Source organism: Coregonus clupeaformis, chromosome 15 (genome assembly GCF_020615455.1).
Source record: "Coregonus clupeaformis isolate EN_2021a chromosome 15, ASM2061545v1, whole genome shotgun sequence".
Taxonomy (NCBI): Eukaryota; Metazoa; Chordata; class Actinopteri; order Salmoniformes; family Salmonidae; genus Coregonus; species Coregonus clupeaformis.
This window is the reverse complement of record NC_059206.1, coordinates 27861892-27886257: the sequence shown is the minus strand read 5'-3', so window position 1 is coordinate 27886257 and position 24366 is coordinate 27861892. Positions and strand designations below refer to the sequence as shown.

The following is a 24366-nucleotide window of genomic DNA, read 5'->3' as shown; positions in this document are numbered from 1 at the left end:
AAAATGGAGGGGTTGGGGGAATGGAGAGTGTGTGAAATGCAGGGGGAATAGAGGAGGATGTGGGAAAGGAGATATGGAGGTGTTGGAAGAATGGATAAATGGAGGACTTAGATGGAGGGTGCGAGAACGGACGGATCGATCAGTACTCTGCTGATGATAATAAGAGGGAGAGAGGGAATGAGCGGGAGAGAGGGATACCTCTTCTGTTTATACTCCTCTATCACATCGACTGCTGGAGCCAAGATGTTGCTAGAATTTAAACGGGGAGGAGGGAGGGTGGATGGTGCTTGTAACAGCAGACTGGAAGTGAGAGAAGTAAAGGTCGGGTGGGGGCTTTGGAACAAAGACTGTGGGGTTTCTAAACTTCTCAGAGAGTGGGGGTTGGTGTGGGGTGTACAGTACGTTGATAATACATATAACGTGCACTATTTGACGCTGAAGGTTTTACATTAGAAGGGGTGTTGGGGCTAGAATGAGGAGCGCAGTTCAACACATGACCAGAAGGGGGTGAGCCACTATGGAATCAGTTATCACATGAATGAATGTTTCATTTATTTATATCTCTGTTATCAACACAAATAGCAGGGAGGCAAGTTGTACATAAGTATCACATTTACTTTGATGATTCCTACCCCTTCCTTTCTCTCTCACACACAGACACACACAACACACACACATACACAAACCAACACACTCTCACACACAGACACACAGAAAGAGAAATTAATGTCCTCCAGGTCAGTCAGTCACATCAAGACATCAGTCTGACTCATTCCAGCATCTCATTAAACTTTACACGTTTATCCATTTTAACTTGCAAAATACCCTTTGAAATCATGACTACTATTTTACCCCAACACAAATTTTTGTCATCAAACTATCCCATATAATTCTGTTTCCATGGTAATGTGATTATTGTTAATAACGCATTGATACTGTGATTAGAGGGTTGGTTCTTTGATGTTTGGCTTCAGAGCTGAGTAGTGGTAGCAGAGGCAGACTAGCTGACTGTAGAAGTGGATGGACTCTGACTCTGCTCTGTGTTACCACCACAGGACTCCTGGTCAATTGAGACTCTGCCTCTATGGCTGACTGAGACTGAGCAGGTTTATGTGGATAGTTGGCTGCATGGAGCTGGGGCTCTGTGGGTGCTGCAGTCCAGTCCACACACTCCTCTGTCCTGTCCTGTACTGGAAAAAGAACCAGGATAAAACACATAGCCCATCCAGTGTCTGAGGAGCAATGCTCATCACAATGCCTTTGGGCACACTGGCAGCAAGGGCAGATCAAAATGTCCTCCAGAGCTGGTGTGTCCCATAGAGCCAGTATGCCCAGTAGAGCCAACATATCTGACTAGATCAAAGATGTCCCCACAATGTCCAACAGGGCAATCAGAGCCACAATGTCCCCCAGATTTGCCATTGACATCGCTTCAGTATAGATTAATTTGTGCTGTTTTCCATAGTGGGCATGCCCTCATGTGCTTACTAAGCCCCTCCTCTTTCTCACTTGCTCCTCCCCCAAAACTATAGCTGGCCATGCCTTCTCTTGTGCCCAGTCCGGTAAAAGAGGAGAAATACGGGCTCTGGTTTTGTCTTTTTTCTTCTTTTGACTTGTAATTTGTAAAGTCTGTGTGCTTGAGTTCTCTTTTGTCTTTTGGCATAGTATGAAAACAGTTGGACATGCTCTAAAGGTCATACACACTGTACAATAAATCTACACATATCTTTAAAGCTTTCAGTACATCTGAAGAAAATCCAGAATGAAAACAACAATTGAAAAAAATATTCAGAATAGCACAATTTCATTGTTAGCAAAACTTCTGCTATTGTGCTTTTTTTCTTTTTTATAATACTGTACAGACAAACATTTTTTAATTTTTATTATTGTCATTCCCGACAAATTTTTGAACTCCTATTCAGAAAGAAAATCATGGGTGCGGGATCGGTCGATAGCGGCAAACTGTATTTTACAGCAACAGTTCCTCTGCTAGAGCCAGCAGAAAAGAGCCTGCGTCACCCTAGCAGAAAACCTAGACATCCAGCTAGACATGGGTAGATTACAGAACAGAATACATTACAGGAGACGGGGAAATGGGGAGAGGGGGAGAGGAGGAGAGAGGGGAGAGGAGGAGAGAGGGGAGATGAGGAGAGAGGGGAGAGGAGGAAGGAGGGGAGCTGGAGAGAGGGGGAGAGGAGGAGAGAGGGGAGATGGATAGGAGGAGAGAGGGGAGATGGAGTAGAAAGGGGAGAGGAGGGGGAGGGAGAGGAGATGAAAAGAGGGGAGGTGGATAAAAAAAGAGATATGGATGAAATAGAACATAAAGGATGAGATGGAAACAGAATGTGTATGTGGCTGTGTTAAAGGACTGTATCAGAGAGTGTGTGTTTGTTTCAGTGTGTGTGTAAGTGTGTGTGTGTGTCAGTGTGTCTGTCAGTGTGTTTGTGTGTTTCTGTGTGTGTGCCTGCATTTGTGTGTCAGTGTGTGTGTGTGTCAGTGTGTTTGTGTATGTATGTGTGTGTGTGTGTGTGTGTGTGTGTGTGTGTGTGTGTTTCCATGTGTGATGCAGCTGATTGAGAAAACACAGGCGTAGAATTCAAATGCTCAGGGGAGTAGGGGACTATTTAACCTTGTGGTCGTGGGGGCAAAGGTTAAAACATGCTCTACTTCCTAAAGGAACAGATGAATAACAGACTACCCTCTCTGTCATGACACTCCTGGCTCTGGAAGGTAGCAGTCACAGAATGTTTCTTCCTCTCTTTCTTTCTATGGTAGGCCAACACTTCACCCCACTCTCTTCCCTCTATTTTCCTCTTTTCCATCCTGCTGCCTCCTACATTCACCCACTACCAATGGGAACTTGATAGTCCTCATCATATCATCTTTACACATGCTGTCTGTCTGACTGACTAGGAGCTCAAATGGATCACTGAAATGGACTCTTAAGGCGATTGGGAGAGTGATTTGAGGACAAGCACACATGCACGCACGCAGACAGTAAAACACACTGTAGCGTTCCCATCTGGGGCTTTGTAGTAGCAGTAACTTGGTTGGTGATCAGACTCTGTGTCCAATATGCTCCCTAATGGCCTCAGTCAGATGAATGACATCTGTTTCCTCTTGTTTACTCATCCCTTCTTCCTCACCCCTCCATTTCCTCTCCCCCATCTATCCCCCTTCCTCACCCCTCCATTTCCTCTCCCCTATCTATCCCCCTTCCTCACCCCTCCATTTCCTCTCCCCCATCTATCCCCCTTCCTCACCCCTCCATTTCCTCTCCTCCATCTATCCCCCTTCCTCACCGCTCCATTTAATCTCCTTCATTTATCCTCCTTCCTCACTCCTCCATTTCATCTCCTCCATCTTTTTTTCTCTGTATATTCCCATTTTCTTAGTCCCCTTTTCATTTAGTCATTCCCTTCGACCCCTCTGTTTGATCTGTCCTCTCTCTCTCTTTCTTCGCTCTCTGTCTTTCTTCTCTGTCTCTGTATCTGTCTCTCTGTCTCTCTGTCTCTCTGTCTCTCTCTGTCTCTCTCTTCAACTGTTCCCTCTCTACACCGGTGTAGCTGTTCCATTGTGTTGTGTCTCCTACCGAGTCTATCTGCAATAAAGTGACATGTAAGCAGTACCGTGGGTTGGGCCATTCTTGCATGTCTCCTGACTGGGAGGCCAATGCAGCCAGGTCACTTTAGGTGACAGACTGAGTTGAGCTGTGGTCATATTGTAGCTTCAGGGGGCAAGGGGTGTGTGTGTATGTGTGTGTGTGTGTGTAAATTTGTGTGTATGTGTCTGTGTGTCTGTGTGTGTGTGTGTGTGTCTGTGTGTGTGTGTGTGTGTGTGTGTGTGTAAGTTTGTGTGTGTATGTGTGTCTGTGTGTGTTTGTTCCGGCTGTAATGTCACATCTCCTTTTCTGACATATCATGAATCAGTCACTTGTTCTAAGGTCACACGGTAACGCCACGCTTCGCTGACTGGCAACAACGCAGCAAAGGACTGTGGGAATAGGACTACTGGTTACAGGGCACAACAACAAACACAGGAGAGAGGTCAAGGACAAGGTCAAGGCTCAGAAGGAATAGACAGATAATTGACTAATGACTAGATATAAATGAAGCACTAACAGAAAGAGTGAGGAACAGAGTGAATCAGACTCATTTCCTGTTGCGGTGAGGTCATGAGGTTGTTGTGAAGGAAGTGTGTGTGTGTGGGGGGGCACAAAAAGCCTCAGCACACACTAGTATGTGATAGGGGACTAAGGGTAGGGATGGGGCACATGAAGTTGGGCGGGGCTGGGGGGCGGTGGAGAGGGACAAGGGCTCCACAGGAAACAGTAGAGAATAGTAGTAAACGAATCAAAGATGTCCATCCTTTTAGTCAGACAGTAAACAGTATCTGAGGGTGTGGTTTTATTACTCTGAACACTTTCAATTCCTTTCCTCTGTTATTGCCTCATATACTCATTTGCTCTCGTCGCGCGCGGGTCGTATCTTCATCTCAGAGAACTTGAGGGAGTACTGCCAGCCGGTCCAGGTGGACCACTCTATGCCGTCAGCATAGGAGGTGTGCTGCCCGCGGAGGTACTGTCCGTTCAGGTTGGACGTGTGGCAGTTGCGGTACCACCAGGCGCCGTGGTAGAAGGAGGCACAGTTGTTCTCAGAGTGGTCGTTGTCCTTGTCTTTGGTGGTGAACTTCATCCCGTTGTGCTTGAGCAGAGCATCGCCTGTATGGTGGGAGAGGAGCGGGTTGGTGGTGGAAGGTGGGGGGCGGATTGGATGGGTGAAGGACACATTTATGGTACATTCATGTACAAACAAAGACACAACCATATTTACATACACGCGTACGCACACGTAAGCACACACACAGTCAAATGAAAAGGACAAGGATGAACAGAGGAGAAATAGAGGATGGATGGGAAGACAAGAAAGGAGAAGAAGATAATTGAGAGAGGATGATCAAAAAAAATAATAATTCTCAGTGCTTTGATTGGTCCTTCCTAGCTCAACTAATGTATTTGACCAGAGATCTCTTACATCAGAGAGCAGCACAGCTTTCCCATTCATTTACCTAAATGACTCAGGATTTTACAATCAATAATTTCCATAAATGACGTGAGATCAGAGAGCGATGCCTCCTCTCCTTTCTAGAAGATCAGTCCTCATTACATAAATCACAGGGTTACAACGCTATGTTGTTTATTTATCAAAGGGCTCTAGGCTGACCTTTTTATCATTCTGCTAATATCACCTCCCTAACGATCCGATCACTACACAACTGTCACAGCACACACACACACACATATGTGTGTGCAAGTGCACACACACACACACACACACACACACACACACACACACACATATACAATGAGGAGCTTTGATGCTACAGCAGAAATATAACTACAGAGAGGTACAGGACACTGTTAGCTACAGATGTAGGATCTTAATTTGAGTCAGTTTGCTAAAGCAGAAAAGAATCCTGTAGCAACAGGAAATGTGAATCATTATGTGGATTATAATTATTGGACATTTTGTCCAATCAAGTCTGAAATTTCAAAGTGGAAATTACAAACATTAGAAGCCTTTTTAAAACTCAAATACACCACAAGTTTGCATTTCCTGTTCTGAAGGAAAATTCCCAGCAACAAAAGAGTGATCAAATTAAGATCCTACATCTGTATAGGCTACAGCTTTGAGCTGAATGTCACACTAGGGTGGTTGGCTTACTGGCAGTGGCACTGCACATGGGGATGTTGAGTGATGTCATTCTGTACCACACAATAAACGATTTCAGAGAATAATGTATTTGTTATTGGTGTTTCATGGCAACTCTTCAGGCTCTTGATGAACAAAAGGATATGAGTGCCTGGATGTGGATTTATATATCAATTTTTTTACATTTTAGTCATTTAGCAGATGCTCTTATCCAGAGTGACTTACAGTTAGTTAGTGAGTGCATACATTTTCATACTGGCCCCCCGTGGGAAACGAACCCACAACCCTGGCGTTGCAAGCGCCATGCTCTACCAACTGAGCTACACGGGCTGTGTATGAGTGTTTTTCACTCTTTCCCTCGCTCCCTATCTCCCGCTTTCTATAATGCTTCATGCTGTGTCTGTGACCAGAGGGGGATAGAAAAACACCTGATGGAGGAGAGGAGGAAAACCCTCCTCTCCTGCGGTGAGGTATTCACTAGCAGCTCGTCTGGGCATCTTAAGCCGTTAAATCCCCAGGCTGGGTGTGTCCACTGCTACTCCCTTCTCCCCTCCAACCAAACTCCCTCTGCCACCCCACCCCTCTCTCAATTTGCAGTTTCCACGGTAACCCATGGTGCAACTAGTTCCGACAGGAGCAATGACAAAACAGAGAAAAAAGATCAAAACATACAACCTCAACCCATTGTGACAGCATGATGATGGTTACCGGATGAAACTAAATAAGGGGAGAGAGAGAGGAACCAGGCTAGGGGCACTTAGCGTCTCATTTGCAGCCCGCTCAGTGTCACCTTGTCTGGGTAAAGGGACGGGGACGGGATGGGCGGCTCCACTGAACACCATTAAGATCCAGCTGCTTCCAGCCACAATAACCACCTGTCTACACATCCCAGATCAGAGGAAATTGTGTGTGTGTGTGTATGTGCATGTGTGTGTGTGTGTATTTGTGTGTATGTGTGTGTGTGAGAGGGGCAGAAGAGTGGTAGGTGTCTAAAACAGTCATTGCGGATGATAACAACAATAATAGTGGTACTAAGAGGGTACGAGGATACAGGGGGGAGGCTACACATGCTGCAGTGGGATTCAAATGTCCAACAGGCACGTTGTCAGTTGAAGGTCAGTTGCATTGCAGTAGGAAGAGAAGCTATAAGCTCTCTCTCTCTCTCTCTCTCTCTCTCTCTCTCTCTCTCTCTCTCTCTCTCTCTCTCTCTCTCTCTCTCTCTCTCTCTCTCTCTCTCTCTCTCTCTCTCTCTCTCTCTCTCTCTCTCTCTTCTCCTTTCTACATCCTCTCCCCATCCCTCCTCTCTCATCTGTCCCCCTTCTCTGTCTGTGTGCTGTGCTAAGTGACCCAAAGATTCTTCAAATTGCTTCTTTGTAGCGACGGGTGTGAGACAGTGTTTTGTTTACGCTGCAGGTCAACCACAGTAATTCATTGACTAGTAATTTATTCACGTTGACGGAGCACTGGCTGAGATGTGGCGTTTGGGGAATAGACAGACACTGTTTGTCCCCCTCAGTCTGTCTGTCTATATTGTTTAATCATTGGACACTAACACAACACAGTGGGGACCAAAACCAAACACTTCCCTCTGTCCCTCCCTCCCTCCTTCCCTCAGCACTTAACAATATTAACAAGACTACTGCAGATGACACAGCAGATATGAATATAGATAGAGTCAATGCATTGCTGAGTTACACTTGTAGTATTTGAGGCGTAAATCTGAAGCTTATATGTTTGTGTTTGGGGTGCTTTAGTCTTTGATCGATGTCTAGGTCTACAACGACCTAATCTATCATTAGAATCAAACGTCAATGTTCAATTTTCATTGAAGATTAGAGTTTTTTAGGTATATACTTTATTGATCCCCAAAGGGAACTGGTCAGTCAGATATAAACATGTACCTGCGTTTCCGGAGTAATCTCCCACCGTCAGTGGGTATCCATCGTCATCTGGGTCCACAGAGAACAGGCCCACTCCAAAGGTCTCGTACTGGGCGTAGGCTGTACTGTTGTCAAAGTCCTCCAGGTCAATCCTCAACTCATAGTTACCCTGGATGGACAAGGCATGAATCTGCTTCAGCCCTGCAGAGAGAGAGAGAGAGGGGGCACAAAGGAGAGAGAGAGAGAGAGAGAGAGAGAGAGAGAGAGAGAGAGAGAGAAGAGAGAGAGAGAGAGAGAATGAAGGAGAAAGGAGAGTGAGAAAGAGAGAAGGTGTTAGAGGTGACCAATCAGAGCCCCTCCCTGAGGGAACGAGACCGCCTTGTTGGTCAGAGAAAAACCCACCGAAGCCATTCAACAGCTTGGTACTACAAAGTGCGTCTTCCACGAAAACACATCATTTCCCCACCTGCCAGTCAGTTCCCAGAAGTCACCCTGCTACAGTAAGTGAGAGGTCCCCACAGTGAAGCAGGATGCTCCGTCTGAATGCGTTAACACATGGTCTGTCACATAACTTTAAAGACAGCAGCTGGATCCTCACAAACCAAGCACTTAAAGTACACACTCTGATTGACACACACACGCATGCAGGTATTTTTTTTATTTTTTTTATTTTTATCTAACCTTTATTTAACTAGGCAAGTCAGTTAAGAACACATTCTTATTTACAATGATGGCCTACACCGCCCTATGTGACTCCCAATCACGGCCGGTTGTGACACAGCCTGGAATCAATTCAGGGTGTCTGTAGTGACACCTCAAGCACTGAGATGCAGTGCCTTAGACCGCTGCGCCACTCGGGAGTGTGTGTGTGTGTGTGTGTGCGTGTGTCTTGTGTGTGTGTGTGTGTGTGTGAATGGACATTTACCCATAAATGAACGGTTCCAGCGCTGTAGGAGCTGTATATACTACGCTTTGTTTCGGGACAAACTGGATCACTCAGACTTCCAATAGTTTGCTTGCTGAGGATTATAGGCTTGAGGTGGCTTCCCTGATCACGCAGGTAGCCAGCCTACGTAAGAAACTGGGGAAAACGCAGAGAGTGGAATGTTTACCTTTTCTATGCCGGTGGCTGGATGGCGTTTGCGCATGTTGGATGCATCTCCATCTTGTCGTTTGTCGTTATCTGACTGGCCGGTGTTGCCCGGAGTTCGTTCGCCAGGGGAGCCATCTCCTGCCTCTCCTCCCCCATATGATAGTGGAGTCGAAGGAGCACAGCAAGAGGACATGGTAATCAATGACGGTCACATGTCACGAGCCGTGGAAGCCGAAGACAGCGGCCTCCCGCAAAGCAATCTACACTCCCAATGAGAGGCCCGGAGCTGATACAAACAACAAATAGTTTTGCCGCCTTGGAGCCTGATCTTCCTGCACCTTTGTCGCTGGGGGTACCTGTGTCTGCAGCCGCTATGCCTACTCCTACTCCTTCTCCTTCTCCTACGATTTCAAAGTCGACGTCGGCAACCTTCCGTCCCTGCTCTGGATCGAGCGGTGCTTTTCCATCTGTCGGAGGCCTGCACTGTTCCTGGTGCAAAAACAATGTCCTATCCCAGAGCTCGAGTAAATGACATTACTAAGCTGCTCCCGAATGTACTACGCCAGGACATGGACATCGATTCTATCGTAGTCCATGTGAGTTTTAATGACATTATGAAGGGCAGCTCTGAACAGTTGAAACTGGATTTCAAAGAGCTGATTGACTCTCTGCTAGACATCATCATATCTGGCCCTGTGCCCTCTCTGAATTGTGGCATTGAACACTTTAGCAGTATTTTTTCTCTTCATAACTGGCTACGTGATTATTGCAGCTCAATGTGTGTAACTTTTGTTGACAATTTCAATACCTTTTGGAAACAAAACATGTTGTATAAGGAGGATGGGATCCACCCAAATCATTTGGGTTCCTGTATCCTTTCACAGCATTATAAGGCTGCAATGAGACAATGATGTATCAATGACCCAAGCCCAGCTCAGTTCTACCATTGTGTTGCTGAGTCATCATAATGCTTTTGCAAATGTACATTATACCAGGGGCAATGGTAGACACAATGTAAGTAACCTAATTTATGTCCCTCTAACTGCCCTGAATGCCTCTGCTGACCCTACAGCTATTGTATACAGCAATCATGTGCCTATGAACCAGATTTATGGTGTTAGCACTGAGGCGGTGTGCCTATTCTGACTATCTCTGAAACTCACTTAGACAATACCTTTGATGATACAGTGGTAGCAATACAAGGTTATAACATTTACAGAAAAGACAGATATGCCAGTGGTGGAGGTGTTGCTGTTTATATTCAGAACCACATTCCTGTAAAGATTAGAGAGGTTTCATGTTACAGTTTTTTACGATTGCTTACACACTAAAATTAAACTTTCCCCACAATTAGCAAAACCTTACACTCAAGGAGCAAAACACAAGGCTAGATTTGCACAACTGTAAGCACATTGTCAGCTTCACACTATTTGCAAAACATTACACACAGTGATTTGCAAAACACTAAACACACTTGTATACATCAGACACAGAAGTATATCATGATGTCACTTCCTTGCAATTCCAAAGCACTGATTGTCAAATTACCACACCTATGAGCCAATCTGTTAAACACAGCCATCAGGTGCACAAACACATTATTGCTAAATTGTAGACACACCAATCAGGTTTAAGCACTATAAAAATGCAGCAGGTAGGTTCACCTGCCTTCAACCAAAATGGAAGGAGTCAGAAGAAGAGTGAGGGTGAGAGGAGGAGTACACAGAGGAGGAGAAGGAGGTAGAGGAAGAGGCAGAGGCAGAGGCCGAGCCAGAGGTCGAGGAAGACCTGAAGCAGGAGGAGAACGTGCACAAAGAAGAAGAGGACCAAACTTATCAAATTACATTCGTGCAACACTAGTGGACCATGTTGTGAACCACGGATTGACGCTGAGGGAGGCTGGACTGAGAGTTCAGCCAAATCTTAGCAGATATACAGTGGCATCTGTCATAAGGACTTTTCGACAGGAAAACAGGTAAAAGAAGATATGTCTACAGTTACAGTAATCAGCCGCTTATTGTATGCACCATATCAGCACTTGTGATACCCCTTCCTGTGACATTGTACAGTAAGTTACATGTATTATTCTCTACATAGGATTGAGGGTCGGGAACGACAAGGAGGAAGGGGGCCCATATTCACGCAAGAACAAGAAAGAGAGATAATAAACATGATTTTGGCCAATAATGCTATCAGGCTCAGAGAACTACAAGCCAACATTATCGGTGACCATGCCATTTTCAATAATGTCCATCAGGTCTCTCAGTCAACACTGGCACGCATCCTGAAAAGATATCAGGTTCAAATGAAACAACTTTATCGAGTGCCTTTTGAGCGGAATTCAGAGAGGGTCAAACGGCTGCGGCATGAGTATGTGGAGGTTTGTATTGTTCACTTTAGCACTGTGATGTTGCATACTGCACACATGACTTTTTTACATTGACTGTATACTAGACCTATCCTGAACTACACAATCTTGTCTTTCACTGTATTTCAGAGAGTTTTGCAGATGGATGCTGAGGAAATCCTGCATGAATTCATATATATTGATGAGGCAGGGTTCAACCTCACAAAAGCAAGAAGGAGTGGCAGAAATATCATTGGCCACAGGGCTATAATCAATGTCCCAGGGCAACGTGGGGGTAACATCACCCTTTGCACTGCCATTTCACAGCATGGGGTTCTCCTCCGTCATGCCAAAATGGGCCCTTACAACACACCTCACATTCTCACATTTTTGGACCGATTGCACCACATCGTCACAGCAGGTAATGAAATACACCAGATGCAATACACTGTCATCTGGGACAATGTGTCATTCCACCGCTCTGCTTTGGTCCAGAACTGGTTTCAACACCATCCACAGTTGACAGTACTATACCTTCCACCATACTCTCCGTTTCTAAACCCTATCGAATAGTTTTTCTCTGCATGGCGGTGGAAGGTTTACGATCTCCAGCCCCAGGCTCAGGTACCCCTCATTCAGGCCATGGAGGACGCCTGTGACCAAGTCGACGCCGCAGCTGTGCAAGGATGGATTCGACATTCAAGACGGTTCTTCCCGCGGTGTCTTGCTAATGAGGATATTGCTTGTGATGTTGATGAAATTCTCTGGCCAGATCCAGCTAGGTGAAGAGATAATGTATAGTATGTTTACTGTAGTATTTTCTGTACAATATTGTCAGTTTTTTTCAGATTATTTTTTATGTTTGTTGTTGTTGTTATTTACTGTAATTGTAACCTGTACTGGATACAGTATTTTACGTTTGACTGTTGTTTGCTGAGCTAACAGTGTTATGCACACTACTGTAGTAGCATGAAAACTGGGACATGTTTTGTTGTGATTCGACATGTTGACTGATTTGGGTATATGGAGAGAAATAAATGATATTTTCCTCAGTCTGCAGCATTGGTCTTGTGTAGTGTTTGTATAGTTGTACTTTCTCTGTGTACTTCATTTACAGTACTCTAATCACTGAGAATTAGATTTGCTAAAAGTGTTTTAGGTTAGCAACAGCAGTGTGTAACTGGTTCAAAAAGATTGAAGTCATATGAAATGTGTGTGTTTCTTATGGTAAAAAAAATTTGTTTTTATGAAGTCGTGTATAGTTTTGACAAAAGTGTTCCAGGCCCTGTTTTCAAAATTGTGCTTAAACAATTGAAAAAAACTGTTGAAGTAATATGGCTACAGGTTATAATATAATATGTCATTTAGCAGACGCTTTTATCCAAAGCGACTTACAGTCATGTGTGCATAATTATTTTATTTTTTAACGTATGGTTGGTCCAGGGGATCGAACCCACTACCCTGGCGTTACAAGCACCATGCTCTACCAATTGAGCTACAGAGGACCACATCTGCCTCACCTAAAGCTAATTCTTGTGGGAAGCTGCTATAGACCACCAAGTGCTAACAGTCAGTAACTGGATAACATGTGTGAAATGCTTGATAATGTATATGAAATCAACAGAGAGGTATATTTTTTGGGTGATTTAAATATTGACTGGCTTTCATCAAGCTGCCCACTCAAGAAAAAGCTTCAAACTGTAACCAGTGCCTGCAACCTGGTTCAGGTTATCAGTCAACCTGCCAGGGTAGTTACAAACAGCACATGAATGAAATCATCAACATGTATTGATCACATCTTTACTAATGCTGCAGAAATATGCTTGAAAGCAGTATCCAGATCCATCGGATGTAGTGATCACAATATAGTAGCCATATCTAGGAAAACCAAAGTTCCAAAGGCTGGGCCTAATATACTGTATTAGAGGTCATACGATACGTTTTGTAGTGACTCCTATGTTTTTGATGTAAATAATATTTGTTGGTCCGTGGTGTGTAATGAGGAGCAAACATACGTTGCACTTGACACATTTATGAAATTGCTTATTTCAGTTACTAATAAGCATGCACCCATTAAGAAAATGACTGTAAAATGTGTTAAATCCCCGTGGATTGATGAGGAATTGAAAAATTGTATGGTTGAGAGGGATGAGGCAAAAGGAATGGCAAATAAGTATGGCTTCACAACCGATTGGCAAACATACTGCAAATTGAGAAATCATGTGACTAAATTGAATAAAAAGAATAAGAAACTACACTATGAAACAAAGATAAATGCTTTGGAGCACCTTCAATGAAATATTGGGAAAAAAGGCAAACTCAGCTCCATCATTCTCTGAATCATTACATTTACATTTTACATTTTAGTCATTTAGCAGACGCTCTTATCCAGAGCGACTTACAGGAGCAATTAGGGTTAAGTGCCTTGCTCAAGGGCACATTTACGTCATTTAGCAGACGCTCTTATCCAGAGCGACTACAAATTGGTGCATTCACCCTATAGCCAGTGGGATAACCACTTTACAACTTTTTTTTTTTTTTTTGGGGGAGGGGTAGAAGGATTACTTTATCCTATCCCAGGTGTTCCTTAAAGAGGTGGGGTTTCAAATGTCTCCGGAAGGTGGTGAGTGACTCCGCTGTCCTGGCGTCGTGAGGGAGCTTGTTCCACCATTGGGGTGCCAGAGCAGCGAACAGCTTTGACTGGGCTGAGCGGGAACTATGCTTCCGCAGAGGAAGGGGAGCCAGCAGGCCAGAGGTGGATGAACGCAATGCCCTCGACTGGGTGTAGGGACTGATCAGAGCCTGAAGGTACGGAGGTGCCGTTCCCCTCACTGCTCCATAGGCAAGCAAGAATCAGATGGCTCATTCATCACGAAACTGACTGATATTGTCAACTACTTTAATTATTTTTTCATTGACAAGATTAGCAAACTTAGGCATGACATGCCAGCAACAAACGCTGACACTACACATCCAAGTATATCTGACCAAATTAAGAAAGACAAGAATTGTCATTTAGAATTCCGTGAAGTGAGTGTGGAGGAGGTAAAAAAATGATTGTTGTCTATCAACAATGACAAGCTACCGGGGTCTGACAACTTGGATGGAAAATTACTGAGGATAATAGCGGACGATACTTCCACTGATATTTGCCATATCTTTAATTTAAGCCTACTAGAAAGTGTGTGCCCTGAGGCCTAGAGGGAAGCAAAAGTCATTCCGCTACCTAAGAATAGTAAAGCCCCCTTTACTGGCGACCAATCAGCCTATTACCAACCCTTAGTAAAGTTTAGGAAAAAATGACTTTCAGCACGCTTATAGGGAAGGACATTCAACAAGCACAGCACTTACACAAATGACTGATGATTAGCTGAGAGAAATTGATGATAAAAAGATTGTGGGGGCTGTTTTGTTAGACTTCAGTGCAGCTTTTGACATTATCGAGCATAGTCTGCTGCTGGAAAAAATTACGTGTTATGGTTTTACACCCCCTGCTATATTGTGGATAAAGAGTTACCTGTCTAACAGAACACATAGGGTGTTCTTTAATGGAAGCCTCTCCAAAATAATCCAGGTAGAATCAGGAATTCCCGAGTGCAGCCAATGGCTTTGAGTAAAGCCAGTGTGTCTTTGTATGAGGATGACTCAACACTATACACATCAGCTACTACAGCGAGTGAAATGACTGCAACACTTAACAAAGAGCTGCAGTTAGTTTCAGAATCGGTGGCAAGGAATAAGTTAGTCCTAATTAAATGTTGAAAGCGCGGAGTTGTCTGTTTAAACGACTAGCACACAGCTCTTACACCCATGCATACCCCACAATACATGCCACCAGAGGTCTCTTCACAGTCCCCAAGTCCAGAACAGACTATGGGAGGCGCAGAGTACTACATAGAGCCATGACTACATGGAACTCTATTCCACATACGGTAACTGATGCAAGCAGAATCAGATAAAAAAAACACAAACAATGGCACAGACACATGCATACACACACATGATAACATACGCACTATACACACACGTACACATGGAGATATGTGGTAGTAGGGGCCTGAGGGCACATCATTAGTGTGTTGTGAAATCTGTTATGAATGTATTGTAATGTTTTTAAAATTGTATAACTGCCTTAATTTTGCCGAACCCCAGGAAGATAATGGGGATCCATAATAAATACAAATACAAAATACAAATGCTCAAGATTGAATTAACTAAATCTTTCAGAAAGAAACTAAATCCAGTGATTGACAAATCTCCAGTTAATCTAGTGGGTCAATTAGATTTCCTGAAACTGACTGACTGACTGAGATGGACATCGACTGACCCCAACCCAGCTCAGCAGACGGAGCCCACAGACGATTTACACTGTATTGTGTACAGATACAAACACACACACAGAGACATCAGACACACAACCGGCTGTGAGGCGACTGACTCATTGAGTCTGTTTCAGTTCAGGGGTGTCATGGCTGGTTAAATTATATCCAATTAAGGTTGAGAGAGAGGGTAGCGAGAGAGAGAGGGTAGCGAGAGAGAGGGTAGAGAGAGAGAGGGGGTAGAGAGGGAGAGAGGGTAGAGGGAGAGAGGGTAGAGAGAGAGAGGGTAGAGAGAGAGAGAGGGCAGAGAGAGAGAGGGTGGAGAAAGAGTGACAGGCAGAGAGCGCTAGAGGAGGAAAGGGTTGCCATCCCTCTTTCCACACATCCCCCCTTCTGTTTCTTGTTTCCCCCTGCTGTGTAGACTGATCGTGCTTCCAGGCCAAAGCTGTGCACTGCTCTGATCAAAGTTACAGCAGGAAGTGACTGACAGCAACACACCTCCTGACAGCAACACACCTCCTGACAGCAACACACCTCCTGACAGCAACACACCTCCTGACAGCAACACACCTCCTGACAGCAACACACCTCCTGACACCTCTCTCTCTCTCTCTCTCTCTCTCTCTCTCTCTCTCTCTCTCTCTCTCTCTCTCTCTCTCTCTCTCTCTCTCTCTCTCTCTCTCTCTCTCTCTCTCTCTCTCTCTCTCCTCTCTCTCTCTCTCTCTCTCTCTCTCTCTCTCTCTCTCTCTCTCTCTCTCTCTCTCTCTCTCTCTCTCTCTCTCTCTCTCTCTCTCTCTCTCTCTCTCTCTCTCTCTCTCTCTCTCTCTCTCTCTCTCTCTCTCTCTCTCTCTCTCTCTCTCTCTCTCTCTCTCTCTCTCTCCCTCCCGCCCAACCTGGGGACTCCAGTCACTCTGAGGTGTTTCAGACAGACTAACAGTGGGGGCTGCAGCTCAGTAGATATCAGCCTCTAGCTTTAGTGTTCAAAACAAATTCTCAGAATACAGGTGTTTTCTTAGGATGAAAAGAGATTTGAAAGAGAGATAATGAAAGTAAAGCTTCATTTTGTAGCTTCAAACTAAGCTAGTGATCTGAGATTTCACGGATCAAATATGATTACTGAACTGTAAGCAATGGGAACAGGCTGCGATAGTTTGCGGTCACAGTGAAGATATGACATAGTGCTCTGATTACAAAGAAGAACTTGCAAGTAAGCATTTTGTTGGATGGTGTATACCATGTGTATCCCGTACATACGACTAATAAAACTTGAAACTGAAACTTGAAACATACAGAAACAAGGTAAGAGAACCCAAATGAGCAATAGAACAACTGTTCAGTTTGTAGATTATATTTCAAGCAGCAACGGGCATTAAGGTAGCCTGGTCCCAGATCTGTTTGTGCTGTCTTGCCAACTACATGTCACTCATTACCAAGTCAAACATGTTTGGCTTAACAATTCCATAGCGAGCAAGAGAGCAGAAACAGATTGGCAGGAGCCAACGGCATTTCCCAGTCGCACCTCATCAGAAGATCAGTTCTCTTCCTATCCAAACCTCACCAAAATTAACTGCTAGTGGCTCAGTCTCATTTAATTAATTACTAATCCTGCAGCTCTGTATGTCTCCGCGTGGTCTGACAGAGAGGGTTTACAAGGACTGATGATGAGGCCTAATTTGACAGCAAACCCTGATGAAACAGCAAACTCTGGTGAAACAGCAAACCCTGGTGAAATTATTCAAATCTAAAGATTAAATTAAACCAGAGAGCACCCTTAGATCATAGGAAAACACTGCACCTGACCGTTGCACTTGAATAATTTCCACTGTGAATGGCTAGGTCCGCTACGCTATGAAACCACACTATTGCAGATACTTTGATATGGTGAAAACAATGTGTGGGGAGGCAGAGGCACAGAAACGCACATCAAATAATTTATGCTATGCTAGCAATCAAGAGAAAACTGACTGAACGACTCAAAAACTCCCCGGCTTATGCTCTCCAAATGGACGTTAGCTGTGAGGCCCGAGATGCCCATGCATTGACTTCTGTTCACTTTACATGTTAGGAGATGCTATTCATGTTGACATTGTTCTGTCTCATGATTCCCAAAAAACAGATTCCATGGGATCGAATGGTCGGCTTTTGCACAGATGGGGCTCCATCTATGGCAGGACGGTGGGCAGGCCTCTGCACTCTAGTTATGAACGCTAGTGTCTACCTCTGCCATATGGAGACATTGTATGTTACACCGAGAGCATCTGGCGGCAAAACAGCTGAGCACAGAACTCGGAGATACACTGAGTATACAAAACATTAAGAACACTCTTTCCATGACATAGGCTGACCAGGTGAATCCAGGTGAAAATCCTTTATTGACGCCACTTGTTAAATACACTTCAATCAGTGTAGATGAAGGGGAGGAGACAGTGTGAATGGGCAAGACAAAATATTTAAGTGCCTTTGAACATGATATGGTGTAGTAGGTGCCAGGCGCACCGGTTTGTGTCAAGAACTGCAACGCTGGAGGGTTTTTCACGATCAACAGTTTCCCTTGTGTATCAAGAATGGTCCACCACCCAAAGGACATCCAGCCAACTTGACACAACTGTGAGAAGCATTGGAGTCAACATGGGCCAGCATCCATGTGGAATGCTTTTGGCACCTTTTTGAGTCCATGCCCCGACGAATTGAGGCTGTTCTGTTTGGTATACTCAGTGTATACTGCAGCAGGTAACTTCGATTGTAAACTACATCAAACCACATCCACTACGCGCACGCCTGATCTCAAAACTATGTGGAAAAATGGGATCAGAGCATGACAATGTTCTATTTCACAGGCATGGTGGTTATAGAGGGGGAGTGTTGGAAATATTTTTCGCATTGATAGAGGAACTGTTGTTTTATCACAATGGATGTAAAACAAAACAGACTTGGTTGATTTTCTGTGTAATGAACCTACAGAACCAGTTTTGATACACCTACTCATTCAAGGGTTTTTCTTTATTTTTACTATTTTCTACATAGTAGAATAATAGTGAAGACATCAAAACTATGAAATAACACATATGGAATCAAGTAGTAACCAAAAAAGTGTTAAACAAATCAAAATATATTTATATTTTAGATTCTTCAAAGTAGACACCCTTTGCCTTGATGACAGCTTTGCACACTCTTGGCATTCTCTCAACCAGCTTCATGAGGAATGCTTTTCCAACAGCCTTGAAGGAGTCACTTGTTGGCTGCTTTTCCTTCACTCTGCATTCCAACTCATCCCAAACCATCTCAATTGGGTTGAGGTCGGGTGATTGGGGAGGCCAGGTCATCTGATTCAGCACTCCATCACTCTCCTTCTTGGTCAAAGAAGGATTACTTTATCCTATCCCAGGTATTCCTTAAAGAGGTGGGGTTTCAAATGTCTCCGGAAGATGGTGAGTGACTTCGCTGTCCTGGCGTCGTGAGGGAGCTTGTTCCACCATTAGGGTGCCAGAGCAGCGAACAGTTTTGACTGGGCTAAGCGGGAACTGTGCTTCCGCAGAGGTAGGGGAGCCAGCAGGCCAGAGGTGGATGAACGCAATGCCCTCGTTTGGGTGTAGGGACTGATCAGAGTCTGAAGGTACGGAGGTGCCGTTCCCCTCACAGCTCCGTAGGCAAGCACCATGGTCTTGTAGCAGATGCGAGCTTCAACTGGAAGCCAGTGGAGTGTGCGGAGGAGCGGGGTGACGTGAGAGAACTTGGGAAGGTTGAACACCAGACGGGCTGCGGCATTCTGGATGAGTTGTAGGGGTTTAATGGCACAGGCAGGGAGCCCAGCGAACAGCGTGTTGCAGTAATCCAGACGGGAGATGACAAGTGCCTGGATTAGGACCTGTGCCGCTTCCTGTGTAAGGCAGGGTCGTACTCTCCGAATGTTGTAGAGCATGAACCTACAGGATCGGGTCACCGCCTTCATGTTAGCGGAGAACGACAGGGTGTTGTCCAGGTCACACCAAGGCTCTTCGCACTCTGGGAGGAGGACACAACGGAGTTGTCAACCGTGATGGCGAGATCATGGACGGGCAGTCCTTCCCCGGGAGGAAGAGCAGCTCCGTCTTGCCAAGGTTCAGCTTGAGGTGGTGATCCGTCATCCATACTGATATATCTGCCAGACATGCAGAGATGCGATTCGCCACCTGGTTATCAGAAGGGGGAAAGGAGAAGATTAGTTGTGTGTCGTCTGCGTAGCAATGATAGGAGAGGCCATGTGAGGATATGACAGAGCCAAGTGACTTGGTGTATAGCGAGAATAGGAGAGGGCCTAGAACTGAGCCCTGGGGGACACCAGTGGTGAGAGCACGTGGTGCGGAGACAGCTTCTCGCCACGCCACTTGGTAGGAGCGACCGGTCAGGTAGGACACAATCCAAGAGTGAGCAGCGCCGGAGATGCCCAGCTCGGAGAGGGTGGAGAGGAGGAACTGATGGTTCACAGTATCAAAGGCAGCAGACAGGTCTAGAAGGACAAGAGCAGAGGAGAGAGAGTTAGCTTTAGCAGTGCCTGAGCCTCCGTGACACAGAGTCTTGAAACCTGACTGGTTTGGATCAAGAAGGTCATTCTGAGAGAGATAGCAAGAGAGTTGGCTAAAGATGGCACGCTCAATAGTTTTGGAGAGAAAAGAAAGAAGGGATACTGGTCTGTAGTTGTTGACATCAGAGGGATCGAGTGTTGGTTTTTTGAGAAGGGGTGCAACTCTCGCTCTCTTGAAGACGGAAGGGACATAGCCAGAGGTCAAGGATGAGTTGATCAGTGAGGTGAGGTAAGGGAGAAGGTGATAGATTAATTATTAATGACTAATTATTACACCCTGAAACTGTGTATAATGTGTTAGAAATGTGTGAGTGTAGGACCAGTAAAAGCTATGGCATTGAGCCACTATTTAGCAATGTGAGTAAGAGTTAGGCCAGACAACAAAGACAACTGAGAAACTAAGATAAAGAGGCCTCCCAATTTAGGGAGGGGAGAAACTGTTATGAAAACATGGTTCAGAATATTGTGAGAACGGCAATAACTGAGTAAAGCAGGGAGTAGGATATGTGTGTGTGTGTATGTATGTGTGTATGCATGTGTGTATATGTGTGTGTGTGTGAACTGAAGGTCAGTAGAGCAGTTTTAGAGTGGAAAACTACAGCCCGCCTACAGATTTCTTTTTGTATGACGTATGAGTATAAAAGATGGACTCTGAAATTGTGATGGCAGAATTCTCAATGAATAAATATCTCTGACTATGCAGACCGGGACTCTGGCCGTTACTTAAATCCCAAAAGATTTACAACCTTTTGGGAGACGCACAGAGACACTAAAATAGTTTGTTAAATAATTCACGTAACAGCTTGGTCCTTCGAGCCGGATTCCAATACCCTGTTTCTGTCATTCCAGGTAACTCTGAAAACCGTCGACGGGTGAATGATACATTCGTAAATAGAAAGTCCTGCCCTTTGACATTAAGGGTTAAAACAGGCCAGAGGACACCTGATTAATGACAGAGACGGTGACGGAATCCAAACCTACATTGAATCTCGGCTGCAAGGATAAGGCCAGTAGTCTATATTCATTACTTGGTGAAATTGATTTGAGAACTTGCTAAAATATTGAAAAGTAGCAAATTGATCAATGCGTAGCCATTTTAAGTGAAATGTAGGGGACTGTCAGGAATTATCAAGATTACATTGTGAGGATAGACTCCTCCGTAGAGTAGGAGATAATTCTGGGGGACTAGTCAACCTGTTGGTGGGTCCGTAACGATTCACGGTAATAGGCCATTACCAAAATAAACTACCTGGTGTTGAAATAGAAGGAACTATTAAAAGTACACCTATGGGATGTAACCTGTAAGAGATTATAGAACAGTCAACAAATAATCAGTTTTAAACAAATACAAAAAGTACACCAGAAGGAATTAAAATAGCATGTGTGAGAAATAGAATATTAGTAAAGTCAAAAGTCACAAACAACTGTAGATTTTGCTGTAACTCTATCCGTTCTGGAGCCTTATAAACTCCAGGTTACCGATTAACACCAATAATCATGTAAGGTTGTATACGTGTGAGACCTAATGTTTGCTCAAAAGTCACATCTGTGAATAATTCCAGGTGGTTGTTTAGAGGAGGGAGAACCCATTCCTGTTGTATGAGACTGTCAGGAATTATCAAGATTACATTGTGAGGATAAATACCTCCATAAAGTATGAGATAATTCTGGGGGACTAGTCAAGACTACATATACAGGGAGGGGTGGTTCCAGGTGGTTGTATAGAGGAGGGAGAACCCATTCCTGTTGTATGAGACTGTCAGGAATTATCAAGATTACATTGTGAGGATAAATTCCTCCATAAAGTATGAGATAATTCTGGGGGACTAGTCAAGACTACATATACAGGGAGGGGTGGTTCCAGGTGGTTGTATAGAGGAGGGAGAACCCATTCCTGTTGTATGAGACTGTCAGGAATTATCAAGATTACATTGTGGGGATAAATCCCTCTGTAAAAGTATGAGATAATTATGGGGGACTAGTCAAGATTACATATACAGGAAGGGGTGATTCAAGGTGTTGTTGTGTGAAGCTATTTTGAATTACTTGTTAAATTGACTTGTTATATAGAAGAGGTGGCTAAGGGATTTTTAACAGTACCAACCATGGGGGGGCAAATCCTCACAAGAGGTCCCAGAATTTATTGGGGACGAGAAATACTTGATGTAATTAAAATGGAATCCAGGGATACAAGAAATCTCCATTATGTAACCAGGTGGAGGGAGAGGTATGGTTTTGAGGGACGTCTAGACGCAGATAAACTCGAATCCATGCTTAAACAGATACATAAGGTGTGTAAAGGAGAAAGAAGCAGTGAGAGAGAGAGAGAGTAGGAGGGGGCCAGTACCCACTGATAGCCTTACCTAATCTATTGGCGGGGAATGAAAGGGGTCCCAGCAACCTTAGATGTATACAGTAATAATAATAATATGCCATTTAGCTGACAGGCCATGAACACAGAGGACGTGGCCAGAGCGGTAGAAGGAATGACCCACCCCAAAACAGGAATAGTAAGGTTTGGGCTGCCGTTAGAGGGCAGTGGGTTTCAGGGGATGCCCAGAGGACACTTTTGCCATGGGCCGATCACGGAGAGTATGTTGGGAAAATAACTGAATTGTGTAATAGCCTCAGAGAGACATGCAATCCATCATGAGCAGAATAACAGACAGGACAGAGCCAAGAAAGAAGAGGAAGATGCAGAGTAACTATTTGCCACTCTGGGAGAGATGGCGGGTAGAACTAGAAACTTAGGAGAGAGAGGAGATAAGGCAGGAAAGAGTGAAGGCCAAGGGGGGGGCTTTAACTGTAACAAGGGAGGGCACTTCGCCAAAGAATGTGAGGCCCCGTGTAAATACTGTGGCAAGATAGGCCATAACTTTTCCCGCTGCAAACATAAAGGAGAGGGCAAGAAGGGAAACCGGGGAGAGAAAAGAGAGAAAAGAGAGAAGAGAGAGAGAGTAGTCCATCCCCCAGCTTTGAGCGTGAGGAAGAGGAAGATAAGGCGTGACTAGTCCTTGAGGGAGAAATAGTAGACTCTAGTGAGGGGAAGACTAAGGAACCCTTTTGATCCAAATTGTGAGGTGCTTGAATTGGCTACTATTGACTTAGCACTTCAACAGGAACAGAAACCTTATTTGACTGACAGTAATGGGTAAGAAAATTACATTTCTTTGTGATACGGGAGCCTGCAGGACAGCAATCTGTGCAACAGACAACCCAGATGGAGTCAGGATTGATGGGGAGAAAATCATAGTGCGATCTGCCTCTGGTCATCAATTTATTGAAAGGTTATCAGCCCCAATAACCCTAAAACATGACCAATCAGGAGGAGAGGCAACCATACCCATCCTGATATCTCAGCTGTGTCTGGTAAATTTACTAGGACGTGATGTAATGACTAAATTGAATGTGGCCGTCATTTCCACTGAGAGGGGAATGAAAGTACACATAGTCAGAGACAATATGGTGGTCTGTGGGGAAGGGGAGCCATGTTATTGTTATAGGCAAGATTTGTTAAGGGGGGGAATAACTGATATTCCCCGAACCTTGATGGAACTTGCTGATGATGTAGTACCAGGCCCCACTAAAATGTCCCCCGATGACCTACACTGTACTCTCTGGTATAACAAACACCCAGGTCCAGATGCAATCTATGAGGAAGCATTATTTAAAACCACAGAAAGGACTATAGCCTTGAAATGGTTTCACTATGACAACACCCACGCAGCAGTGGAGGTGGAACTAGGGCCCCAAAGTTCAGGGAAAGATGGAGCCCACATGTGTCCCTAGCAAAGGAGCCAGCAGAGGACTGGAAAGACATGGGCCAGTGGGTATCCAAGGGTAAGAGGATCACTGATTGGGTCAATATTGTGAGTGGCGATCAACACAGCCCATCCACAGATAGTACATTTAGATGAGAGTAGCAGATGCGGAGGAGAGGAATACCTGTTGACAGAACAACAGGAGTCAGACTTAAAAGAAGTTCCAGAGCATTTGTGGTCCTGGGGTCCAGCAGACGTAGGATTAATAAAAGGGGTAATTCCAGTACAGGTGATACCCAAATCTAATCATAGGCCATATCAGAAGCAATACCCTATGAAACCAGAAGCAATAAAAGGTTTGCAGTTTACCAAGAGCAGATTGGGAGGGACCTTGAGGGAGGGCCAATTCTCGGGGAGATAGTGAGGCCAGAAACAAAGGTGCAGTGTCCTGGAAATCACAGTCTGTTTTGTTTTTTTCAGTTCTGCTGGGAATACATTTGATGATGGGGTTTTGTGTTGAATTAGAGACAGTGAGACTATTAGTCAATACCTAGGAGAGAAGAGAGGTTACGGTAGCAAAGACAGACAAGAAGGAAATGGTAGTAGTGGAGACAGGAGTGTGTGGAAGTGTTACAATTGTGACAAAACGGGACATTTTGCTAGAGAATGTGAGGAACTGTGTAGTTACTGTGCA

The 24366-nt window shown here is 44.6% G+C and overlaps 1 protein-coding gene across 2 annotated transcripts in view; it reads right to left on the bottom strand.

Annotated features, from left to right (window-relative positions):
• Positions 1-4212: 4212 nt before the first annotated feature.
• Positions 4213-24366, bottom strand: part of LOC121582701 (fibrinogen C domain-containing protein 1-like) — a 235010-nt gene continuing 214856 nt past the window's right edge. For both annotated transcript variants that reach the window (XM_041898717.2, XM_041898718.2), the window contains 2 exons: positions 7613-7792; positions 4213-4720 (listed from right to left, as the gene is read on the bottom strand). In XM_041898717.2, the coding sequence (XP_041754651.1) occupies positions 4458-4720; positions 7613-7792 (443 nt within the window). In that variant the 3' untranslated portion in view covers positions 4213-4457. The remainder of the gene's footprint in view (positions 4721-7612; positions 7793-24366) is intronic.